The sequence below is a fragment of the Hoplias malabaricus genome, chromosome X2 (assembly GCF_029633855.1).
Source record: "Hoplias malabaricus isolate fHopMal1 chromosome X2, fHopMal1.hap1, whole genome shotgun sequence".
In the NCBI taxonomy this organism is placed as follows: Eukaryota; Metazoa; Chordata; class Actinopteri; order Characiformes; family Erythrinidae; genus Hoplias; species Hoplias malabaricus.
This window is the reverse complement of record NC_089819.1, coordinates 34,451,526-34,479,322: the sequence shown is the minus strand read 5'-3', so window position 1 is coordinate 34,479,322 and position 27,797 is coordinate 34,451,526. Positions and strand designations below refer to the sequence as shown.

Below are 27,797 nucleotides of genomic sequence, written 5' to 3'. Positions count from 1 at the left end.
TCTGTTTTTATATCGCCGCCACCTGTGGTTCTTATTTTATGGCTTGTGTAGGTTATTGTACATACATACAGCACTGTGCAACTTCAGAGGCCCACAGCATTTATTTACTGTACTGTCAAAACAAAGCACAAGCGATATATGACAGAAATGACAGAGAAGTCTCTACAAACAAATGATTATTAATATTATTATTTTTTTTAATTATGTCCCCATGTACTGTTCCTTTACAACCACACTACCACGCTGTAGTCAAGTGATTCTGCCACATTGAACAACACAGAGGAAAACCTTAACACTGAGGCCGACAGAGTGAGCAGCTCATACCAAAGAAAAACACAGCACCTGTGGTTTGGATGTGTTTTGCTTTACTTTAATTAAGATGACCCTGTACTAAAAGAAGTCAAATGTAAACACTGAGAGATAACAGTTTCAGCAACCAAAGCACAGTCACACACCAAATATGAAGAGTGCTCAAAAAATGAGAGGAACAAGCTCCCAGCAACATTAGAAAAAATATCAAAGCTTTAATACTGGAGCATACTGGAGCCACTGAACTGAGAGTCAGAAATACAAAAACAAAACAATTGTTCATTAATCATAATTGTTATAAAATGTACAATTAATTGTGATATTGGTTTGAGCTTATATTGCCCAGCACTATGATATCTGTGAATACTGAAACATGTATTTATGAATTTAGTTATTTGTAAATTTCTAAATCACTGTATCATATACAGTCACAGTCACACAGCTCCGGGGTCCTGGGGTTGTGGGTTCAAGTCCTGCTCCGAGTGACTGTCTGTGAGGAGTTTGTGTTCTCCCCTTGTCCTTGTGGGTTTCCTCCTGGTGTTTCTGTTTCCTGAAGTAAAAACATTCACTGGAAATGTATGTACAGGGTGAGTCGAAAGTCACAAGACACCCTTTTATTTCTTTTATATGCTAAATACATACTTGCCCTTGACCCAGTATGGCATTTGTGTTCCAGACTTTAAATATAAGATATACCCTGTCACTCAGTATTTGCTGGGGTTTTCAGCTAAAAGTTTGTCCTGTGAATTTTACTCACCCTGTACACAGTTGATTTTCTTTTTGTCAAGCCACTTTAATTTTATACATTAAAATCATCATTAAAGTTATGGTCTAACATAATAAACTGTTCAAAAGTATTTAAATAAAATGTAGGTTATATCGTTTTACAACTTGATGGCTGATTGCAAAACTGAATTATAGCATTAAAAATTTGATTCAAACCATTAATTTTTAATGGTTTGTAGATATGAGATGCTCATATTTCTTGCCTACATCAGTATTTTATCTCCATTCAATTGTTTAGTAGTTTAAAAATCTTACATTAGTGAAGTGTGCTAAAAATTCATGGTCATACTTATTGTAGTTATTATACCACAGTTAGTTCTGTCCCTGCAGTGTGATTGTCTGAGAGAGGTTCCAGGAATGCCATTATTGCACGGTATGGCACTCTTGACGGAAGCTCTTCTGGTATTACTCTGCAAAATCCGCATGTTAAGTCATGATGTATCGACCTTGTGAAACGTCACGTCGAGGTCCAAGAAGCCACTTGGTATAGCCAATTTAGTGATTTTGACGCTAGATTTAGTGACTTTTCAGACCATCTAGCGAATTATTATAAAGGAATATGTACTTTTAACTTAAACAGAGAGCTTTGCATCATTTATTTTATGATCTGAACACAATATAAATAAACGATAGTTAACCCATGGCATTGTATTGACTCGATGCATTTAATGATTTTCTGATTTAGACTGAGAGCAGCTCTGAATAATGAAGCTCATTTTCCAATCAAAACTGGTGCAAATGTAGACGGGTTTGCTGGTGAGGACCACGGTTCAAAAATTCTGAATGGAACCAGTCCCAGATCCACAGTTCATTGATGGGGGCAAAAAGGAGTGAGTGATGGAATGGAATTATTTTACCTTGTGGACGGTGTACACAAGGTTTTTGCTATAAAACAAGATACTGGTAATGGTGTACTGATCTGTATACTGTACTGATCTTAGGCACTCAGTGGACACAGTCATGCCTATGACTCCAGCACTGCAGTGCCAATATCTCATGTTATTTTAATATTATCATATAGGATAAGATGTAAAATATCCTATGCCAATCCATTAGAGTTTCACATAGGGCCCCCAATGAAGCCACTAGCTTTGTTTTGCCTGTGATGCTGCTATAGCACAATGTGCCTCCTCTTTCTGCTTGCAAATAAATCTAGTCATCATTTGCCTTCTCCCTGGTGATGTGACCTTACTAAAGCTTTTCACAAAACATCTGACCTAAGGCCTGCTCTTCCTTACCGCACTTGACCAATCACATCCCTGACCTCCTGGCTACCTACACGACCACTTGTGGATTCCACTTCCTTCCTGCTTTTGTGACTGGCACTGCTGATTTTACCACTCTATCCTTTGAACCTGAAAAAATCATCTCACAACTCATCTTTGCATATTTAAATTCCTCAATTAAACTTAGTTCTAGAGTTACCACCAACCATCTCTTATACATGCCACACCACTTAAAAACTGCGGCACACCTAGCCACTTCTTTATAGCCTTTTTCATAACCCTTTCCATCTTCTCTACTTCTGTGATTGAAACATCATAAACTGTTAACGGCCATCATATGAGGCAGTAAGCCAAACTGCGAACACCACAATTTCAACTTCCCTGGCAAACATGATCTATCAATGGTAATAATAGCCTTCACCAATTCAGCCTTTAGTCACACAACTGGCTCTGTATCATTAAGCTCTACACTATACAAGTACCATCATGCAACCTCTTCCCACCTACGACTCACTTAGTGGCCCTGATTACTACCTCCATTGCCATTGTAAATGCTAATGGTGATATCATACATCCAGCCAATATACATATTTCTGATCGCTGCCATGATGTAACAACTGAAATATCTGAACTGAAGCAAAACTGAATATCCTTGAACAAGCCTAATATCCTTATCTGGCATTGAGCTTATGCGGCACTGAGCTAAATGCATTAGCTGGGTCTATGAAAATGACATGTAGATAGATATCTACCCTAGTTCCAAACATCCTGCAAAACCAGAAACCCCTGCCTTCTGTACTGATGTATCAATTCATTTTTTTGCTTTAAAATATGCAACAAGTCTCTGTGCTATCACACTAAAGAAAATCTCTTACTCTCCTTATAGAGAGAGAAGACTTAGGCCAAAATTTTTCTAGATCTTTCTCCTTATGACCTGATCTTCTCCACTATTTTGGAATGAACCCTTTCTTCCAAACTATGATCATCAACCTCCACAAAAACTTCAAGACATCAGGTGCTTACATGTACACCCAATAAGGCACACCATTAGACTCTGGAGCAGAACCTGCCTTTGCATGACACCACATCTTAAACCTCACTACATTTTGGTGGGCTAACCTCCATTTGCCGTTCTATTTCACCTAGTGGTGAAATATTTTGTGGAAACTCTATCTCATTTGCTTTATATTTATCAGTATACACACCATTGAAATGCTCCTCTAATTTCCTCTTTCCAACTTTTAAACTCCCAGCTTTCTCCTTACTAAATAATGTCTTCACAAAATTAAAAGTATTCCTAAGGCACACTGTCCTAGCATGTTCCTTCTTTTTGCTCATTTTCCCCAAATTCTCTGCTCCTCTCAATACTGTCTTCAAGTTCTTTCTGTAGTACACTCAGTGCCTGCTTTCCACTGCATAGACCCTACATGACTCTACTTGAATCGGCACAGCTCTTTTGCTTTTCCACTGGCCAAATATGGTACCTGGTCCCTGGAATGGCATAGCTTTTCAGTCCCAGCTCCCTCCAGGTTCTAACCATGCCGAGTAGGTACTAAATGGTGACATGTAAACCCTTCAGAGCACTGATTTGCCAGAGCCATGTCAATCACCACGAAAAGCAGAGCTCATTCAAATCCAGCACAAACTTACCACTTGTAAATTCTCTTAAGATACAGCAGCTTTCACATTTATTTTTATCGGACTCACAAAGGCAGCTCATAACTTTACCTCAAGGTGTTTTGAAGAGGTTTATATGCTCCTTGGGTCTGTGGCCGACGGAAATTTCCAGTGAAAGCAGAATGTGCAACAAATAATTGATCTGTTAGAACTGGAGCCGTGTTCAGTCAAAAACAACACTCAAATACATGATGAGAAAATTTTCCCACTGCCGTTGTTGTAGGTTTTGAAAAGCCAGCGATTCCTTTAGAGATGCGATTTTGCGCTGTCACTGGGTCCATTTCACAGGAAAAGAAACAAGCTTTAAGCGCGCCGAGCCGTGTCGAGTCGATTAGAGCCGGATCCATGCAGAGGAAAAGCGACATAAGACTTCATCTATTTCTACTTGCTCTCTTGACCCCTTTGCGTTTTCTGCAACCTACCAAACCTTGCCATTCATATTAATAAATATAAAGTATTCAAATCATCATTTATACAGTAACACCCTACCTTATCTACTGCAGTTGATTATTTTACTTTTATTCTCTGCCAAATTTATTTCCCTTTTGCCCCTTCTTTCATGCTATCCTGCTCTCCATCATTCCTCTGGTTAACATCAGATTTACCTTTCTATATTTGTGCTGGTGTTCTGCACAGTAGTAGCAGAGGTATTGATATTCTGTGGACTGTGTTGAGTAACCAGTCGCTGGACATCATTGGACTGATTTGAATAACCCCACAAGTATTGTACAATACGGGACCCCTTTAATCTCCCATTCAAGCACTCTCTTTTTCCTTCATGAATCCTCAGACCTCTTATTGATGTCACCTTTTCCGCATAAACACAACTGCAACTTCTTCCTATTCCTACCACCCCAGTGGCCACTATGTTTATCACCTTTTTCGTACTCAAAGCTGTTCCATTGTCTGTAGAAATATTTTCACTAGCCCATGGCAGCCCCACAAGGGAACATACAAGGAATTAAGTTACAGTAGCTCACAGTGCAGATAAATTGGCAAAATTTCACAGCAGTACAAAAAAAATACTTACTAGAAAAAAAAAACTCACACTCCCGAACAGTCATACCTGTAAATTTTACATTGTGCAAGAAGATCCTGAAAACACAGATCCTGAGAGTTTAAGTACAGAGGATGGAGAGTATAGTTTGTGTTGTTTTATACACCAATAATTTTTAAGTACAAAAGAAAAGGGACCAGAAAATGTTTTGTGTAATAGTATCAACTTTTTAATGCTAAAATTCAGTTTACTTGCTGTGCTTTGAAAAACACTTGTTCCGCCATGTTTGAATGCTTGAAAGCTGGTGTGCATGGCACGGGCCCAGAGGAAGTTTCAGAGCACCTGTCAGTCCAAAATCACTAGGGACAGCAAACCACCTGGGGAGCAATTTGGGGGTTAGGTCCCTTGCTCAAGGGCACTTCAGCCATGAATTCATTTTCTCTTGCAAGTAATGAACTGGCGACCTTCTGGCCTTGGGCTTGTTTTTCTAACCTCAAGGCAAAGGCTGCCCCCATACTTTATCCTTTTGGTTCTAAAACAGTTTCTTCAAAAGCCAGCGCTGAAAATTTTGAATAAATGGCAAAGATCTGCCTCTTAAAATGACATTTATGGTGGAAGAGAATCAGTTAGATAACCCCAGCCCTTGTCTAGTCAAAATATTTCCTTGTGAATGCAAGGAAAATTGCGGCCGTTAATTCATGTTTTTTGGGTTTCTCTAGCATAAGTAGGTGTTTAACTTAAATGAACACTTACCTGCATAACTGTTAATATAGTAATATGTTTTAAAAATATGGTAGTATGTTAATAGTATATGTTAATGAGTGGGAATGTTGGCCCGGGTCATTCGCTCTTCTTGAGAGTCTGCAGGCTTAGGGGAGGGACACTGGGACAGGGGTGTGCAGGTGGATCTGGAAAGGAAGTAAGAAAATTTAAAGCTGTTAATGACTATTTTTACATTGAATAATTAATATGCAGGTAGATACTGATGTGATGTAATTATAGTCTGGATGGGAGGTGTTTGTTTTCTCTGGTAGTATCAGACTGTAATATTCAGTTAACCCAGTAGGTGGGGCTAGGGCTATTTGAAGTGAAGCTAGAGAGTTAGGAAGGGGGCGCTGTTTTCTTTAAAGGGAATAAAACTGTATATCACATGGGCGTTCAAGAGGGATTGGGGCAATTGTGTGCTCGGGGAATATGTAGGGAACTTTTTAGTGAGACTAGCCCCAAAGGGATAATAAATGAGCTGCTATGAGCCCACAGAAAACAGCAAGAAGGAAGTGTCAGACGAAGAGTGGGTGATGGTGCTAACGGAGGGGGGAAAAGCATGCAGGGTAGAACGGAGGAATTATTCCACCGAGGAAGGCAGCTGGAGAATTGATGAGAAAAACTGACAGAAACAACAAAAATGGAGCATGAGATGGAACGCGTTATGCGAGTAGTGCCAGCAAATGAAGAGAATCTTAGCTCCTAAAGTATGAGTGTTGAACAGCTCACAACATTATTCCATACTTTTCTACAAATACAACAAGAGTACGACAAAGTACAACAACGAGCCAACAAGAGACATGAAAAAAGATGGCGAGCATTACAACAACAATTCTCTTTACTTCAAGAAACAGCGATGTGAGCAAAGCCAAGGAGATGAAACACTGATGCAGCAGGAAATCATGGACGATCAGCAATTAATTGTAAGTCCCCCAAATGAACAGTTGCTCTTCACATTGCATTCTACAGGAAGACAAAGAGGCGCAGTATCAAGGCAAAATCCTTATAGTCCAAAACCAAGACTCCTGGAATTTAAGGAATCTGATTACAAAGAACACTATTTGGCCATGTTGGAGAGAATAGCTTTAACAGCAGACTGTTATCCTTGAACAGTATCTCAAACTCATGAATTCAGACATTCACACACAGATTATTGAATGAAATCCACAGCCCACGGCAATGGCGGTGGTACTTGCAGAGGCTTACAACACAGCCAGGCAAGCCGAGATGGAGTTCAGAGAGGAGTTCACAGGAGTTGGACAACAGTACTGAAGCCATGTATGTCTGGGAGTGTTTCGTTGAGAAGTCCTGATACCCTTAGTGACTATAGGGAAAAACAGAATCGCTGGCCTAAATTTACCACTAAAAGATGCAACATGAGAGGTAGCACTGCAAATAGTGTTATATGTTTTAATTGTGGACAGGAAGGGCATATTAGTAGAGAATGTAGAGTGACAAAAAGTAGCACTAACCAATTGTTACATTCCTAAGTCCAATAATGAGGCAGAAAATGCCACGAAGGCAGACATTGTTATTCAAGTAAAGATACGTAAACACAGTTTTTAGGTAGACACAGGGGGAGAGATGTTCCTGTGCTATAAGACATACGTAATATGCATAATACAACAGTGGATTCATTTGTAGCCACATGTAATCAAGTTAAATCGTGTAACGTGGGCAAGAACAAACAATTGTTTGCACAAATGCTGTTTTTGTGTGAGACAATGGGAAAGAAAACTAAGGTAGAGCAGAGAAGGCATACAAATGGTATAAACTTGAAGAACAGTTACCAGAGTTTAATCCTGATGAGTTAGTCCTACCAGTAGATATTGGCATGCAAAGGGATGATGCAACCCTGAAGCCAATGTTTGCTTCATGCAGTAAAGGTCCCCTAGGGCAGGGGTTGGCAACCCGTGGCTCTTTGATCCCTCTGATGCAGCTCAGCTTTTGAAAATAATGAGTATTTAATTAAAATGTATTTTATTTTAGTTCGTGTATTTTCAGAATGTAATTCTATGAAGGTTATGGCGATCTTGTAAAATCTAAAATATTTTAACATTTAATATTTAAAATATTTTTGTCGCTCTTAATACACATCATAACTTCCAATGTGCTACACCCGTCAGTGTGCGGTTTCTTGAAATTTTTGGACAGCTGACTGCACGCCGCCAGTAAAATAATGACGGCACGAAGAGAAAGGACAGCATTTTTTTTTTGCTGCCAGTGGATAATTTAAGTTCGGCATTTTTTTTCATTACTACAACAACTCAAATAGACATTGAGTATTTTACTTTACTTGACTTTTTTAATAATAAAATTGAGAATATTAGACAACAAGCTCAAGCCACAGGATCAAATCCATCCTGGCTGCCACCCGATGTGAATGATATAAAACATAATATAACTGTAAAAGAAAGACTTGAAACCTTTCACCCACTCCCACAATTAGAACTAGAGAAGATTATCACCTCCGCAAACTGTACAACTTGCACACTTGATGCAATTCCCACAAAGTTGCTCAAAGAAGTACTACCAGCTATTATTGATCCTCTTTTAACTATAGTAAACTCATCCCTTAGTCTGGGCCATGTACCCAAAGCTTTTAAACTAGCAGTTATTAAACCTATGATCAAGAAACCAAATCTTGATGCTAGTACACTGTCTAATTACAGGCCTATTTCTAATTTGCCATTTCTGTCCAAGATCTTAGAAAGAGCTGTGGCCCAACAACTTAGTTCATATCTACATAAGAATCATATATATGAAAAATTCCAATCTGGATTCAGGCAACATCATAGTACAGAGACATCTCTAGTCAAGATAACAAATGATCTTCTTCTTGCTTCTGATCAAGGCCACGTATCCCTGTTGGTGCTTCTTGACCTAAGCGCAGCCTTCGATACAATAGACCACAATATTCTCATAGAAAGGTTAGAAAACATGGTTGGAATCACAGGGACAGCCCTATTATGATTCAAATCTTACTTAACGGAACGTTATCAATTCGTAAAAGTAAACAATCTAAATTCAAATTATTCTAAAGTAAGATTTGGAATTCCACAAGGCTCTATTTTAGGACCATTATTATTTACATTATACATGTTACCGCTAGGCACAGTTATAAGAAACCATGACATTAACTTTCACTGTTACGCAGACGACACACAATTGTATATTTCAGCCAAGCCCGATGACAAACACAGATTAAAGAAAATAGAGGACTGTGTAAAAGATCTGAAAGGCTGGATGTTGCGTAACTTCCTCCTTCTAAACAGCAACAAAACAGAGGTCCTGCTTTTGGGTCCAAAAGTGGCAAGAAATAAATTATCAGATTTAATTTTAAATCTTGTCGACTTTCCAGTTAAACCTGGTTCAGCAGCAAAAAATCTTGGTGTCGTAATTGACCCGGATTTATCATTTGATCAACACATAGGTAGTATCACTAGGACAGCTTTTTTACATCTTCGCAATATTGCTAAGATTAGAAATGCCTTATCCCTTCAGGACGCAGAAACATTAGTACATGCCTTTATTACTTCAAGGCTTGACTACTGTAACGCACTACTGTCAGGATGCACCAGCAGCAATTTAAGAAAACTTCAACTAGTTCAAAATGCTGCAGCTAGGGTCCTCACTAAAACTAGAAAATTTGAACATATCAGCCCAGTTTTATCATCACTTCATTGGCTGCCTGTTAAATACCGCATTGACTACAAAATTTTGTTATTAACATATAAAGCTCTACATGGGCTTGCTCCTGAATATCTTCAAGATACAATTTCCTATTATGAGCCTCCACGTTCACTCAGATCACAGAATACTGGATTTTTAATTGTTCCCAGAATTCAGAAGGCCTCAGCTGGGGGAAGAGCCTTTTCTTATAAAGCCCCCAGACTCTGGAATGATCTTCCAGAAAATGTTCGGGACTCAGACACAGTCGCAATCTTCAAATCTAGGCTAAAAACACATTTGTTTAGTTTATCTTTTGGTAGCTAATGCTCCCCCATAGATAAAGGCGGCAGATCCGGGGGGTCCATGGACACAGGGAATTATAGTAAACTGAGACGCTGGTGCTGTCGTCCCGCCGCTTCTCGCGATCACTCAGGTTTGTTGACGGTGGAGCGGAGGGATGCCAGTGTTTCAGGATGCTCCCGTGTCTGTGTGTCCTTCTGGTTCTCTCCTTTTAGTTAAAGCTGTCATAGTTAGATCTGCCGGAGTCATTAGCCACACTCTGGAAATTTTCATATTTTCTACTTTACAAACACAAAACAGTTCAAAACTAATTCCATCCCTTTACATCTTTCCGAGTAAACGACTGCCCACCCGTCTGTCTGGACACTGATGGATGACTGTCGAGACCCTCCTCCACGCTTCAGACCAGCTGCCCATGCTCCAGCAACCACCAAGTGCGTTGAAGCTGTCCCTACACTGAAGTTCTCATGGACTACTAGCTATCATCACCAGTAGATTGACCAGAGGAGGATGGGTCACCCCTTGTGAGCCTTGGTTCCTCCCAAGGTTTCTTCCTCAGCTGGGGGAGTTTTTCCTTGCCACTGTCGCCCCTGGCTTGCTCACTTGAGGGTTTTACATTTGTTTTTACATTTCATGTCAAATCTTTGTCTTACTGGAATTCTGTGAAGCTGCTTTGTGACAACATCAGTTGTGAAAAGCGCTATATAAATACATTTGATTTGATTTGATTTGACTTAACCGTCAACCCAATGTCATTTTTTGGAGTTAAAAATGTTATTATTTTTTTTTCATTACGATGAGGACTCAAATAGGCATTGAGTATTTTATTTAACCGTCAACCATCTTTTTCTCGGAGTTAAAAATATTTTGTTGCATGCAGAAATGTTTTTCATTTTCTCTGCAGTCGTTCATTGATTTCATAAATGTAACACAGTATAGTTTGTTTATACATAGCACAAAGGCAAAAAAATCCTGTTATGCGCAGTGTTATTTCATTAAAAATTTCAAAAGGGTTTTGTGGCTCCCATTGTTTTCTTTACTGTGTGAAATGGGTCCAAATGGCTCTCTGAGTGGTAAAGGTTGCCGACCCCTGCCCTAGGGAAAGGGGGTAAGGCCCAATTAGAATTAAAATAAGGGAAGCTTTATAAAGTTAAAAAGCAGGAGAGGGACTGTTAGTAATTCCCACTAAATTTACAGCTACAGTGCTAAAGATGGCGCATACTGAACCCTGGGCCATTTGGGCCACATGAAATTTATCCAGAGGTTAACATGTAGATTTTACTGGCCTAACTTGTACCAAAATGTGTAACAAGTGTTCCACATGTCAAGAAACAGCACCTGTAAATATATATATATATATATATATATCCTTCCTCAGTCCCTCGGGACCAATTTAAAACACCTGCAAGACGCTGGTTTAAACTTCTGATGCTCAAGCTTTTTTTTTTTTTTTTAAGAAGGGAGGCAGAAGAAGCACGAAATGTTTTCCAGCAATTCCACAGGACAACTAGGTTCAGTAGACTATGCTCCATATGTGTTTGGACTTCCGCTCTGAAATTCCAGTACTGTAGAATAGGAATGAAAAGGGAAATTAGAGGTACGCCCAAGGGTAAATCTACTTCCAGGTTTTGCCAAAAGTTAATAGAAATTACAACCAGAGATCTATGTTATATTTATGAAGGTCAGGTCAACAGCAACAGAAACTCACTGATCTGTGCATCTGGAATGTCCTCTTTTCACACCATCCCAGCGTCATCACCAGAGGGGAAAGTAAGGTGACGTGGTTCACTTCATGGGGAGGTTGGTCTAGAGAGTTTCTGGGATAAACTATAGCTCCCTTAGGGTAATTATTTAAAAAAGTTCCTTATGTTATTAATTTTCCCTCCTGTGGTATCACTGTAGACCATTTTAAGGATGCGCAGCCATGGCCTAATGAAGTAGTTGTCAGACTTTTTCTGCCGTGCCCCCCTTCTGTACATGAGAATATTTTTTTTACTGGCCTAATTGTTAGAGAAGAGAGCTGAGTAATGAAAGATCATTGGTTTGATTTGCACGCATGACAGAAAAAAGGGGGCGGTGTGAGCCCTTAATCCATGGCTGCGGTGCCACATCTACTTCCCTAAGGCTGGGGATGGCTACCCGCTGCTGGATGTGTGTTCACAGCCAGTGTGTGTGTGTGTATGTATGTGTTCACTGCAACGGATTGGTTAAATGTGGAAGATGCATTGCGTTGTACTTTGTACAATAACAAATATACTTGCACGTTACATTTTATTACATGAATGTATATATAACTACACTTTTAACTATACATTTAATAAACCAACTGTACTTATAAAAGCCATTCTTACTTATTTTTGAGGAGGGCTCATTGCAATGTAGTAACTGAGCATAGTTTCTCATGATTCAGAAGTAATTTTTGTATGGAATTCTTACCCTCTGGTTAGATTCAATTTCAGGGCGACAAACCCTTCAGAGGATCAATTTAAATTCAATTAATCAAATAATTAATTACTGATTCTTCTACAGTACACACAGCTTTTATTAACTCTCATCATTTTTTCCTGCACAGAAATCCCAAGAATGCAAATTTGAGGTAAGGCCACCATAATATTTATTTTAAAATATATTATACATTTCAGTTTGGCTTTAAATGTCCCAGTATTTATTAAGTAATATTTTTGTGAGCACTTAATATATTAATTGACATTTACTGTGTATTGAAATATATATAATGTTTAGATTTGTTCCTGTTGTCTTTTCTCAGGCTGGGTTAGGTGGTCGGAAAGCTGAGGAGGACTCATTGCAACATGTAGTCAATGAGGTTAGTCTCACATTTAAACTCTTAAGTGATTTAACTAATTAACGTAATTAGGGCAGCACAGTACTGCAACAAATAGTATCAGATGACAGTGATGATTTTGGAGTGGGAGATGGGGTGTTCTGGTTTTCTCCCACAATCCAAAAACACACATTGGTAAGTTGACTGGCTATTAAAAAATGTGTGTGGGTATAAATTTGAGAGTGAATGTGTTTAGTGTCTTGTGATGCACTGGTGCTTCATCCAGGGTGTGTTCCTGCTTTGCACACTTCGACCCTGAACTGGATTAGCAGTTACAGATTTTAATGTTTTGTTTTTTTTAATTAAACAATTATTGACATATAGGCAATGGACAAACTATTGAAAGTTACATACATTGGGATGAACAATACTGTTTACACTAATTGTCTAATATGATCCCAGGGGTGAGGCCTTGTGTGCTAAAACATGTCAAACTTATGATGCATGTCAAAAGTTAATTTCTCCAGAGGAAGTAGGCAGGCACTTTGAGAAAACTGTTGAAGAACTGTTTGCTATGAAGACCAATAAATTAAAGCTTGTCATAATTTATTCAACACAAATGTGTTCTATATCTGACCATTCAAACAGGTATAATGTACCTAGGTTTAGTACATTAGGTTCGGTAGACTATACACCGCATATCAAAAATCTCTTCTATTACAGAATGAACTGCCTTCCAAATAGGTTTTTCACCATCTCAAAAAGAATAAAACAAGTGCACCTTTGTGTCTGACATTAAAAAACATAAATCATATCACTGGATTGGATAAATTATATGAATAAATTTAATAAAATTAAGTTCCCAAATACTGACTGACTTGTGTTTTTAGGATATAGAACTTGAGCAAGCAGAGGCCCATAAGAGAGAGAGAGAGATGAGGCACCTTTTGTCAAAAGTTTTTGACAAGGCCAAAGGACCAATCAGAATCTCATCAAGGCCTGTCCCCCTTTAGACAGGTAGTCCGCCCCTTGACCAATCAGAAATGTAAATTTTACTAGAAGTCCCACCCTCACACCACCAAACCCACACGTGCAACCCCCCTCCCCCCACACTTTCCTTCCTTCCCATGCCCACATCTGTTATGAATAGATATCATTCTCCCCTACACACAGACACACACAGGCCATACTTCTTTCGGCCTCCTCCAAACCCCACATCAGTTTTCAATAGATTTTTCCACATTGTGATAAAAGCACATTTTTTTAAAACTTACTTTAACTACCACCATACACCATCTTTCAGCAGTTAAGAACAGACTTGTATATTTCAATATCAACCAATCAGGTTTTTTATTCATACCTATATGTAGGATTACTCCACCCCTCCCATCCATAACACTGTGAGCAACAGTAAATGGTGTTTTTCAAGGCAAGTAAATTACGCTAACACTCTAAAAATGCTAAGAGACAATGGCCAATATCCTAATGTTCAGGACCCCCAAAGAACAGATATCATATAGATTTGCTTGTATGTCATCAGTGGACATGGGACACTGTCTGCTGGATGTGTTTGGTTGTAGCCTTTCTCAGTCCAGCAGTGATGCTGAGGGGTTTAAAACTCCCAACACCTAAGTCATACCTGCTGCATGGTAGGGTTGAACGATTTGGGGAAATAATCTAATTGTGATTTTTCTGTGCAGTATTGCGATTGTGATTTAAATTGCAATTATTTAAGACTTAAAATTCAAACCCATTTTAATCATTTTCACATGAAAGATCCACAGATGAAATGCAGTTTTACTTTTATTTTTGAAGCCTATGATGAGTAACAAGATAAATAAGATAATAAACTTAACAGTAACATCAAATGTTTGTTTTTCCACATAAAGTACACAGTGAACAATAATTGTATTTAACAGTGAAACTTCATAGTTCTTGCACATTAAGCTTAAAGAAGCTGAAATCAGCAAAACATTTCAGTTGTATATATGAAGTTGCATAAATTATATACCTACAGTGAACAAATATTATTCATATATTTAGCATTATTTAACAAATATTATTATATATAAAAAAATTAAAGATAAACAACACAATCACATTTTTGCATATAAAATCCAAGAATGATATTGTAGGAAAATTAAACTGTTTGCATATATGGCTAGTCAGAAACAAGTGTTCAAAGGTTTCTTGCAAAAAGGACAAACATATCTACTTTGTGGCTTCAGGCATATACGCTGACAGTTTACAATGTTGCCTCCTGTACTAAAGAGCCTTTCTGAGGGTGAACGTGTAGCTGGTACACACAGATATTTGCGGAGCAGCCTACTCAATCTTGGAAAGTTCACTTGGTGAAGTTTCCACCAAGCCAGAGGATCTTCTTCTCCATAAATGGTGGGTGTCATAAGGTAGCTATTCATCTCTGTTTCCATGGCATCAAGCTGAACAGACAAGTCTGGAGACGTGGCAGTACCCTTGAAGTAGCTGCCAAGTGACCTCTTCGGCTTTTCAGATGAGGCAACTGACCTCTGTGGTTCAGTGACACGTGATCTCTTCTCCTGTAACATACAGTAAATCAGTCAATATTTTTCCAGTTTTATTTAATCTGAAGAAAATGATCATTTTATGATCAATAACTGTAACTGGTAATGTTACTAGTTTAGAATGCATTATCTCCTATAAAGTTATACAAATCCTAACCATCTATCTACCTTCCTTGCTTCTTCTTCCATCTCCGTCTTCGTTCTTGCTTTAATGGCAGGAATATTCTTTTGACTGATATAGTTAGTCTTGAATCGGGGGTCTAAGAATGATACAACATCAAGCAGTTCTTGGGTGGCAGGATCATTGTATTTTTCCTGGAGGTAGCCAATGATTGTGGACTTGACTGACTTTGTGAGGTCTGTGTCTTCTGGATCCTTTGCAAGTGATTGTCTTTAAAAGTTGGAGCACTGGCTTCAAATATGAAATGCTCACATTTTGCATCAGTAAATTCTTGAAGAGGATGCAGTGCCTTGTGAATTGACTCTAGCACATCTGTGTCTTGCCAGGTAAGCAATAGGTGGCGTGTTTTCCTGTCAGTGGACAGCACATGATTCAGGGCCTTGATTTGCTCCAGAACTCTTTCAATCATCTTCTCTTTGGTTCCCCACCTTGTGGAGGACTCTGTAATGAGTTAATGTTCTGGAAGATTGAAGTCTTTCTGAGCTGCTGTCAATGCTGTCTTTTTCTTCCAGCTGGCAGAGAAATGGCCAACCAACTTCTTACAAACACCAATTGCTCTGTCCACCCTGTCATCTTTAAGTGCATTTTCTGAAACGGAGTAAAGGAAAAAGAATTAGTCTGCTTCGTTTAAAGCAAATATTAGTGGAATGTAATCAGAAATGTATAAACACTTACAAATTTGTCTAATAAGAAGTTATAAGTTATCTAAGCGGATTACTTTTGTGTTAACAGAGAGATTGTTTGACGTTGCTTAAAAAAAAAAAAAAAAAAATATATATATATATATATATATATATATACAATACAACGTAATGTAATATTTAAATATTTTCAATAGGCAATTTCAAACAGTCTTATTTCTTCAGTGTACAACTGTATAAAGAACAATAAGTTAGACGAGTAAACGAGTCCAGAAGTAGTACGAATTAATCAAAATAAATTACTTTAAACACACACATTTTTATTATTTAAATGTATCCAGTGTTGCCATTTTATTTTTATATAAATATATATCATACACCCTACATTGTAATTCCTGCTGCTATATATTTGATACTTTTTATCTTAATTCTGTGCTGTCACTTATAAACTTTATAGTTTAAAATCTGTGATGCTGTATATTTCATTTGTGATTCTATTTCTATTTAATTCTGCATATATTTGTGTACAAAGAATGAAAAAATTGTCCAAGTCTATATACACAGGCGCCCTCTCCAGGGTGTATTCCCGCCTTGCGCCCAATTATTCCAGGTAGGCTCTGGACCCACCGCGATCCTGAACTGGATAAGCAAATACAGATAATGAATGAATGAAGTCTACATACACACACACACAATCAAGGAGGGGGAGATTGAGAAAGAGAGAGAGAGAGAGAGAGGAGGTCGGAGATGAGAGAGAGAGAAATGGGACAGCATGTTCCATATTTTTATAAATGTGATTTGAACCAACACTTACCGATCGCAAGGTACCAATCATGTTAGATGCGTTATCTGTGGTAATGCACACTTACCCCTCTTCATTCAGACCCCAGCTGGCCAACTCCTCTTTCAATCCATTTGCAATGTTCTCTCCCGTATGGTCAAGAGGTCCTACCTTCAACTCCTACACGAAGCATACAGTCCTGGTATAGTGACTTGGCTGAAGTATGTGCGTGAGGGAATCTGGTATCTCTTATCAAGTGTTTGGAGAAGGTTTCGGAAGCTGTCTTTAGATACTGTGTGAATCGGCACAGTGTCTTCCGCCAAGTACTTTGCTAAAGAGTCGGTTATCTCTCTGTGCCTTCGCGAAATTTTTTCATATGGAGTGAAGCTTTCAAACCCCTCTGTGACTGAGGTTTGCTTGGTTGTCACATTAGGAAATTGTGCCGGTTGATGGCTGGGCCTTTTAGACATACATTCCTCATGGAGATGTCTGTGATGCTTTTTTTAAATGCTGATAGAGGTTCGTGGTGTTGCCTCGTGAGGTTAGCACCAACACTCAACATGTCTTGCACAGTACCTGGTTTTGGCAAATGTCAGTGTTCCTGAAACCAAAGTACTCCCTAACACATGACGTGCTGTTTTTCTTTGGTATCAAGTCGTCCTCTGGACCTTGGGTCTCACTCTCTTGCACTGATGAAGCACTCATCTTTTCCCCGAACTCTAGTGCTAAGATGCTTGTTAAACATTGTGCCCCAGGCACAGCCCCTGCATGATTGGCAGCGTTTGATTGGCTGGTTGCGTGCTTATTTTTATTGGATTTATTCCCTTGTAAAGCGTGCAGTCTATTGGCTAATTCAAATTGCAGCTCCTGCGATTCAAAAATCGCATCCACTCAAATCTCGATTTTGACTTATGATTAATCGTTCAGCACTACTGCTTAGGTGTCCTGACCATTGAAGACCAGGGTGAAAGTGAGCAATTTTTGCAGAGCAAGAGGTTAGTATTTGACCTTTTCTTATACAAAAGCCACTCTAAGATTTTTCTAGTGTTTTTAAATGTGATCCTTGGTGTTCGGGTGTTTCAGTGGAGCTGGATTTTAAGAGGGAGGGGTTGTGGATGAGTGGGAGAATTTATAGTCTGCAGACAGGTGAAGGCGGCGCTTGGGTTACAGAGCACAGAACTCACTCTGATATTTCACCCTGGAATCTGACACCAATGTAAATGACCCCCACAAAGCAGATGATATTTGGGTGGTGGATCATTTTCAGCATTTCAGCGACACTGACATTGTGGTGATATGTCAGTGTGTGTGTAGCACTCTTATGAGTGCTGCTGGAGATTTCAACACGTATGTCCACACTGTTACACACACTTGCCTTGTTGGTCCAATTTGTGCTGATTGTCATCTAGTCCTTCATCAGTGGACACAGGACACTGTTGGCTGGATGACTATTCTCAGTCCAGCAGTTATGCTGAGGGCTTTAAAACTCCAGCATTTAAATCATACTTGCTGTGTGGGCTGCTGTGTCCTGGCCATTGAAGAACACGGTGAAAGGGAGCAATGAATGTATGCGAGGTGGACCCCTCTCTGTAATTGTAGAAGTAAATTCTGATGTGCTGGTGGTGTGTGAGTGCATGTTGTGCTGGTACCAATTGATAAGATAAAGCAGAGCTGCTGGGGTTTTAAATCACTATGTCCACTCATTGTTCACTTTGTTACACATACATACTTTCTGTAATTGTAGACCTACAAAGTGCTTCTCTGGACAGTGGAGCTGAAAACATGGACAATGAATGTTGAAATAACGAGGTGGTCATAATGTTAGGGTTGATTGGTGTAGATCTACATTTATGTGTCTGTGTCCTCTGGCCCCCTCTCACTGGCAGGGTGACAGTCAGTGTATGAGAAGTAGAGGGAGGGGTTGAGGGTGGATTCTGCATAACAGAGAAGTCTGCAGGCATGAAATGTAACAGGCATGTTTTGAGCATGAACTCGTCCCTGGATCAAAACCCAGTATGGACATGAATGGTATCATAAGAATCTTAATTTGTGCAATGTGTACATAGAGAAACTTTCTTAAACTGTTGGACGATTTGTGCATGCAGTTGTTCACAAGTGGTGAACCTCGCCCCATTCTTGTTTGTGAACGACTGAGCCCTTCGGGGATGCTCCCTTTATACCCAATCATTACACTCACCTGTTTCCAATTAATCTGTTCACCTGTATTCAAATGTTCAAAACAGGTTTGTTTTTGAGCTTTCCTCAGCTTTCCCAGTCTGTTGTTGCTCCTGTCCCAACTCTTTTTGAACGTGTTGCAGGCCTCAAGTTCAAAATGAGTGAACATTTGCAAAAAAAAAACAATGTTTATTCATTTGAACAGTAAATATCTTGTCTTTGTAGTGTATCCAATTGAATATAGGTTGAAAAGGATTTGCAAATTATATATATTTAGTGTCGCAGTCACACAGCTCCAGGGGCCTGGAGGTTGTGGGTTTGATTCCCACTCCGGGTGACTGTCTGTGTTGAGTTGGTGTGTTCTCCCCGTGTGCGCGTGGGTTTCCTCCGGGTGCTCTGGTTTCCTCTCACAGTCCAAAAACACATGTTGCAGGTGGATTGGCGACTCAAAAGTGTCTGTGTATGTGTCTGTGTTGCCCTGTGAAGGACTGGCGCCCCCTCCAGGGTGTATTTCCGCCTTGCGCCCAATGATTCCAGGTAGGCTCTGGACCCACCGCGACCCTGAATTGGATAAGCGGTTACAGATAATGAATGAATGAATGAATATATATATATATATATATATATATATATATATATCAAATCAAATTTATTTGTATAGCGCTTTTTACAACTGATGTTGTCACAAAGCAGCTTCACAGAATTCCAGTAAGACAAAGATTTGACATGAAATGTAAAAAAAAATGTAAAAACCCCCAAGTGAGCAAGCGGCAAGGAAAAACTCCCTCAGCTGAGGAAGAAACCTTGGGAGGAACCAAGGCTCACAAGGGGTGACCTATCCTCATCTGGTCAATCTACTGGTAACAATAGTTAGTAGTCCGTGAGAACTTTAGTGTAGGGGCAGCTTCAAGGCACTTGGTGGTTGCTGGAGCGTGGGCAGCTGGTCTGAAGTGTGGAGGAGGATCTCGACAGTCATCCATCAGTGTCCAGACAGACAGGTGGGCAGTCGTTTTCTCGGAAAAATGTAAAGGGATGGAATTAATTTTGAACTGTTTTGTGTTTGTAAAGCAGAAAATGTGAACATTTCCAGAGTGTGGCTAATGACTCCGGCAGATCTGACTATGACAGCTTTAACTAAAAGGAGAGAACCAGAAGGACACACAGACACGGGAGCATCCTGAAACACTGGCATCCCTCCGCTCCACCGTCAATAAACCTGAGTGATCGCGTGAAGCGGCGGGACGACAGCACCAGCGTCTCAGTTTACTATAATTCCCTGTGTCCATGGACCCCCCCGGATCTGCCACCTTTATCTATGGGGGAGCATTAACTACCAAATGATAAACTAAACAAATTAGTTTTTAGCCTAGATTTGAAGATTGCGACTGTGTCTGAGTCCCAAACATTTTCTGAAAGATCATTCCAGAGTCTGGGGGCTTTATAAGAAAAGGCTCTTCCCCCAGCTGAGGCCTTCTGAATTCTGGGAACAATTAAAAAACCAGTATTCTGAGATCTGAGTAAATGTGGAGGCTCATAATAGGAAATTGTATCTTGAAGGTATTCAGGAGCAAGCCCATGTAGAGCTTTATATAACAGAATTTTGTAGTCGATGCGGGATTTTACAGACAGCCAATGAAGTGATGATAGAACGGGGCTAATATATTCAAATTTTCTAGTTTTAGTGAGGACCCTGGCTGCAGCATTATGAACTAGTTGAAGTTTTCTTAAATTGCTGCTGGTGCATCCTGACAGTAGTGCATTACAGTAGTCAAGCCTTGAAGTAATAAAGGCATGTACTAATGTTTCTGCGTCCTGAAGGGATAAGGCATTTCTAATCTTAGCAATATTGCGAAGATGTAAAAAAGCTGTCCAGGTGATACTGCCTATGTGTTGATCCAATGATAAATCCGGGTCAATTATGACACCAAGATTTTTTGCTGCTGAACCAGGTTTAACTGGAAAGTCGACAAGATTTAAAATTAAATCTGATAATTTATTTCTTGCCACCTTTGGACCCAAAAGCAGGACCTCTGTTTTGTTGCTCTTTAGAAGGAGGAAGTTACGCAACATCCAGCCTTTCACATCTTTTACACAGTCCTCTATTTTCTTTAATCTGTGTTTGTCATCGGGCTTGGTTGAAATATACAATTGCGTGTCGTCTGCGTAACAGTGAAAGTTAATGTCATGGTTTCTTATAACTGTGCCTAGCGGTAACATGTATAATGTAAATAATAATGGTCCTAAAATAGAGCCCTGTGGAATTCCAAATCTTACTTTAGAATAATTTGAATTTAGATTGTTTACTTTTATGAATTGATAACGTTCCCTTAAGTAAGATTTGAACCATAATAGGGCTGTCCCTGTAATTCCAACCAAGTTTTCTAACCTTTTTAGGAGAATATTATGGTCTATTGTATCAAAGGCTGCGATGAGGTCAAGAAGCACCAACAGGGATACGTGGCCTTGATCAGAGGCAAGAAGAAGATCATTTGTTATCTTGACTAGAGCTGTCTCTGTACTATGATGTGGCCTGAATCCAGATTAGAATTTTTCATATATATGATTCTTATGTAGATATGAACTAAGTTGCTGGGCCACGGCTTTTTCTAAGATCTTGGACAGAAATGGCAGATTTGAAATAGGCCTGTAATTAGACAGTGTACTAGCATCAAGATTTGGTTTCTTGATCATAGGTTTAATAACTGCTAGTTTAAAAGCTTTGGGTACATGGCCCAGACTAAGGGATGAGTTTACTATAGTTAAAAGAGGATTGATATTAGCTGGTAGTACTTCTTTGAGCAATTTTGTGGGAATTGCATCAAGTGTGCAAGTTGTACAGTTTGCGGAGGTGATAATCTTCTCTTGTTCTAACTGTGGGAGTGGGTAAAAGGTTTCAAGTCTTTCTTTTACAATTACATTATGTTTTATATCAGTCACATCGGGTGGCAGCCAGGTCGGATTTAATCCTGTGGCTTGAGTTTGTTGTCTAATATTCTCAATTTTATTATTAAAAAAGTCCATAAAATCTTTACTGGTGAGAGTTGCTGGAATTAGTTGTTCGGAACCTGCTTGATTTTTTGCAGTTCTGGAAAACACACTAAACAGTACTCTCTGATTATTTTTATTATTGGAGATCAGCGAGGCCGAATATGCTGAGCGAGCTTTAGTGAGGGCATTTCTATACTCTATAAGGCTGTCCTTCCAGGCAGAATGGAACACTTCCAGCTTGGTTGATCGCCATTTCCGCTCTAGTTTCCGTGATGTTTGTTTTAAAGTACGGGATTTATCATTATACCATGGTGCGAGCTTTTTCTGTCTTATACCTTTATGTTTAAGTGGTGCTACCTTTTCTAAAGTAGATCGACAGGTATTTTCTACGTAGTCAGTTAGTACATCTAGGTCCATTGGGTCTGATGGAGTGGGAACTGGTGTTGATACTTCTGGGAGGTTTTCTATAAATTGTAGGGCAGTAGATGGTTTCATTTTATGCTTTGTAGAATAGTGAGGGTTCTTACATATATTATGGCTAAGACGTAGCTCATATGAAATTAGGTAATGGTCGGAGATTGCTGAGGATTGCGGTAATATATTAATTTTGTCGATCTTAAGACCTAGTGTCAGAACTAAGTCTAAAGTGTGACTGCAGTAGTGTGTAGGCCCTGTTACATTTTGAGTAATACCAATAGAGTCTAAGATTGAGGTAAATGCCTTTTTAGTGGGTCACTTTCCTTCTCAAAATGGATATTGAAATCTCCTACAATTATAACTTTATGATTGCAAACCGCTTGGTTTGCAGCAAAATTGTTGAATTCTTTCAGAAATTCTAAGTAAGGCCCTGGTGGTCTGTAAATGTTGCATAATATAAATGCATCCTTTTTTGTGACCGGATTTGCAATAATGGTGGAGAGAACCTCAAAAGAAGTGAAGGTGTCACATTGTTTAAGACTAATTTCTAGGGTATTTTGGTAAATTACACATACTCCACCTCCTTTGCCTGATAATCTTGGGCTATGTACATAATTATAGCCTAGGGGGGTGGCTTCATTTAGTGCTGAATATTCATTTGGTCTAACCCACATTTCCGTGAGACAGAAAACGTTGAATTTATGATCACTTATGATATCATTTACGATGACTGCTTTTGAGTTTAGTGATCTTATGTTGAGTAACCCAAATTTTAGTTCTGAGGTGTTGCCGCTATCATATGTGTATGATTTAATATTGATTAGGTTGCTGAAACAGGCTGATTTTGTTTTTCTACTTTTACATTTAGTTCGGGGGAAAGACACAGTCTCAATACAGTTGAACCTAGGTGACGCCTCAAGGCAGTTTGCAGACGGTCGGTTTAGCCTGTCTGTCTGCAGCCTGGTCCCAGCTGTGGATTGTCAACAGCTGTCTACACTACTCTGCTGACTAACTAAAAGACTATGTGCTATGCTGCAAGAAAGTAAGGCAGCACCCTCCCACGTGGGGTGGATAGCATCCCTACCTATAAGACCAGGCTTGCCCTCGAAACGTAACCAATTGTCTTTAAAGCCCACTTGATTTTCGGAACACCACTTGGACATCCAGCAGTTTAATGCCGAAAGTCTGCTGTAGGCTTCAGTGCCATGCCGCATTGGTATGGGACAAGAGCAGACTAAGGCATCGGACATCGTCTGGGCCAGTTTAATCACCTCTCTAATATTACCTTTAGTTACCTCAGACTGCCGCAGATGAATATCATTGGCCCCTACATGAATGACTATCCTTGAATATCTCCTATTAGCTAACAGTCTAAGGTTGCCACTAATATCCGGCGCTCTGGCTCTTGTTTGACAAAATTCTGTTTGACACGCGAATCGGAGGAGCGTGGTGTCCCGGTGGGCTAGCTTTGGCCTCAGCATTAGCATCAGCCTTAGCTTTACGGCTATGTCGCCGAGACGTCACCCATTCACCCCGCTGTGAGGGCTGTAACGCCGGAGACGAGGGGGTGCTAACTCTCCCTAAGGCACCCGGAGTTGCTAGCACTGAATCTTGCTGTTTATCCCTTGACAATAATAAGCTCCGGATGGGCACTTCTAGCTGGTCCACTTTATGCACCAGAGAGCTAACTAGCTGACACTTATCACAAACACAACCACTGTCATTGTCGCTAGAGGTAGAAAAGGGGGTTAAACTAAACATGCCACACTCTGAACAGACAAAACAGCCAGTAGTAGCCATGGAATTGCAGGTACTTACAGCTTTTAGTTGATTTTAGTAACTTAGACCAGAAACGTTACTCCAGGGTCCGGTGGCAGTTTTAGTGCCTCTGCAATAAATATTCCTGCGGAGACAATCTATAAGATAGATCTATGGATGGTTAGTAAGTTGTAAAAACAGAAATAAGTACAGAAATAACAGTAGAAACAAGTAATAGGAAGACCAGAGCAATCAAACCAACTTCTTCTAAACAGGTACAGGAACATAGGAGCCCAAGATTTGCGCTCCTTGCATCATTGAAACCGATGTTTGGCATTGGCATGAGTGACCATAGGTTTGGCTATAGCAGCCCGGCCATGTATATTGACCCTGTGGAGCTCATGACGGATAATTCTGGTGGAAACAGGAGAGTTGAGGTGCACATTTAATTCTGACAGCTTCCTCTTACGTCCAGTTAATCCTGTTGGGTGTGTTTCGTCTTTCTTGGTGGTATGCTGACAATACCCTGGATACCATGGCTCTTGATACATCACAAAGACTTGCTGTCTTGGTCACAGATACGCCAGCAAGACACCAACAATTTGTCTTCTTTTGAACCCTGGTATGTCACCCATAATGTTGTGTGCATTTCAATATTTTGAGCAAAACTGTGCTTTTACCCTGCTAATTGAACCTTCACACTCTGCTCTTACTGGTGGAATGTGCAATTAATGAAGATTGGCCAGCAGGCTGGTCCAATTTAGCCATGAAACCTTCCACACTAAAATGACAGGTGTTTCAGTTTCATTGTCCAACCCCTGTACATATTTATATATATATATATATATATATATATATATATATATATATATATATATATATATATATATATATATATTATATGCCCATACATTTGGAACAGTTCCACCAACATAAATTGGTTTGCTAACCAGCTGGAACTAAGTAAAAGTTGGTTCCTCAGTGTAAACCAAATGTTGTCTGTCCCCACAATACCACCTGTTTATGAATCAACTTGATGGAAACATGGGCCAGTATTCTGGAAGGCACCAAGGTTCCAAAAATCCAGTTCCTCTGGTGGAAAAGGGCTATTTTGAACGTCCGTCTCTCTGTCTCTTTCACACACTCACACAAGCATTCATTTATCTCTTTAAAAGTGCAGTTCCTCTTTGCCCTACTCATACTTAGAAGCTGATACCAACTTGCAGTCAGCCAGTGTCTCTTTCATTTTCAAACTTTTGTCATATCTGTGGATCATAGTTGAAATGCAGAGGCGCAACCTTTTCTTATTATGCACATCACACTCTATATTACCCTTCCAGAAGTTCAAAGAGCACTTAAAGGTTTTGGCAAAATTTGATACTAAAACACACTTTTTTTAGCTTATTATATGTATGTATATTTATTTAAGTGGAAGCTCATTTAATTGTTCAAATATTTTTAAAGGTTTTTATTTTTTTTTGGGCAAACTTTATAACTGTATTGCACCCCCCACCCCTTGGTGTCTCTACTTTAAACAGCAATTGTGTTTGCCTTCCCTTCCTTGCTTACACAAAACAAACATAATTTAAAAAAAAATAGATTTGTAAGGTACAAATACTTAACATTTAAGCATGCTAAATTGCTTTTATTTGGGGGGAAAAAAAACATTATTTTATATATATGTAGACATTATATATTATATGTAGACATTTGTATCCTGAACTACATAATGATGATTTGATAAACTTGATTAATAAAAGACAGCATCCTACGGACCAGCTGTCCACATCAGATCAGAATTTGATCAGATACACCCTTGGCATACCGCACAGTGATTGGCTGAGCGGTCACAGCAACCATGCGGTTAGGTAGTAATTATCGCAAAAACCATTTTATGATGTACTGCACTAGTACAATTAACAGAACCAGGATGAGTAAACCTAAAACACCCAAAAGAATATATTCCACAATTAATTTGCCCCTTTCCCCAAGACTTTCAGCTAACCAATCAAACCATCCACCCTGGGTAGTTGGAATGTTATGGACCACCTTTGAAATATTTTGCAATTTGGAAACAACCTTTTTCAGGTCACCACCATTGTCTGGAATGTAAGAACAACAATACCCACTATAGCACATGTTCCCCCCTGGGCTGACAGAAGATAATCTAGAGCCATTCTATTTTGCAAAGCAACCATCCTAACAGTTGTCACTTCTGTGATTTTACTAAAACCCATGGCAGTGATATTGGCTAAAATATTGGCTATTCCATTTCCTGTGATAAATCTGCAATTTGATCTAGAGCAGACATAACCCCATAAGTCGGAAGTAGTGCTCCCTATTAATAGGGTGAATACTCAATGTGAGCATGAGTAAATCACATATGTTTAGTTCTGTGAATGTGTGTAAATAATCTTCTAGTCTGTTTATGACTGTATGTCATGTAGAACAGACAGCGGAAGCTACTGGGGAGAGGTTACTATTACTTACACCCAGTAACTTGTTGGTCTAGAAGTTTCTCCTCCTGTCACAGGATCTCTCTTCTCTCCCCTGTCACCACTAGGCGAAGACTGATGTGGTGATGAATCAGCCAGAATAGAACAGACCATCCACCTAAACAGAGAAGCTCACGGCAGTATCTTCAAGAAAAATTCTAGAAGTATATCTACATAAACAAAAAAAAATCTGCCATAGCTGTCCCTCGGGCAGGAACATAATATACCAGCAGTGGGACATAATGAGCCCTCATCATGTATCTTCATCCTTCTAGCAACCCCCAGCCATAAGAATGCTGGTTCTGCTTCCAGACTCTGACTGGCATGCTGCCCAAACTTGCCCTAGTTAGTAGGTGGATTTGCTAACTTCAGATGGTTGGCATGAATCCATTTATCTTTTCCTTTTTACTTTGCGGCTGCATTTGTTACCAACAAAATTTGATAAGGACATTCCCACTTAGCTTCAAGAGCCATTCTTTGAGGATTTTGCACCATTACCCATTGGCATGGCACTGAACTATGCCCCCCCTGAGGTGGCTCTTCCCATGCATCATGAACTTGACATTCTGCTCATCGAACTGCACTGCTAAGAGCTTCACAGTATTCAATCAGAGCATCAGAGGTCAAGTGGACATCAGCTTTGCGCAGATCAATAGTTCCTGGGAGTGACACTGGTCGTCCAGTAATCACCTCAAATGGACTCAAGCCAGTTATCATGTTGTGAGTAGCACGGATGCTACAAAGTACTGCTGGAAGGGCTTCAGGCCATGGAATGCCTTCCTGATGCATCTTTGACAAGTGTTCCTAGATAACATGGTTTGTTGTAACATGGTTTCTGTCTGACCTGAGGCTTAAGGACGGTAAGGGTAGTGAAGTACCCAACGGATATTCAGCATTCTGCTTACTTCACTACATACAATGCCTGTGAAGTGTGTTCCTTGATCAGAATCAATTTTGTCTGGAAGGCCCCATCTTGGTATGATGTCTTTCACCAGCATCTTCGCTGTGTGGGCTGCCATTCCCCGTCCTGTTGAAAAACATTCCACATATCTTGAGAACTTGTCCACAACTACTAAGACATCTTGAAAGCTTCCACATTTTGAATGATGTAAGGTAATCCATTTGAAGGTATCTGAATGGACCAGGTGGAGAGGGCGATCCCACAGCAGGAGCTTTCACTCTTGTACCAGGATTGTTTTTCTCACATGTCGCACAGCTTTGAAGAGCATAACGTGCTTGTGCTCTAAACTTCGTGTTCCACCAGACTTGATTGAAACATTGGCATTTTGTCAAAGCCCACATAT

At 39.6% G+C, this 27,797-nt stretch overlaps 1 protein-coding gene across 1 annotated transcript in view; it reads left to right on the top strand.

Moving 5' to 3' along the window:
* The window catches only part of LOC136676221 (mitochondrial carrier homolog 2-like), a 68,487-nt gene that overhangs the window by 24,811 nt on the left and 15,879 nt on the right, over positions 1-27,797 (top strand). Inside the window, exons 4-5 of the mRNA XM_066653068.1 lie at positions 12,305-12,328; positions 12,500-12,556. Coding sequence (XP_066509165.1) covers positions 12,305-12,328; positions 12,500-12,556 — 81 coding nt within the window. The remainder of the gene's footprint in view (positions 1-12,304; positions 12,329-12,499; positions 12,557-27,797) is intronic.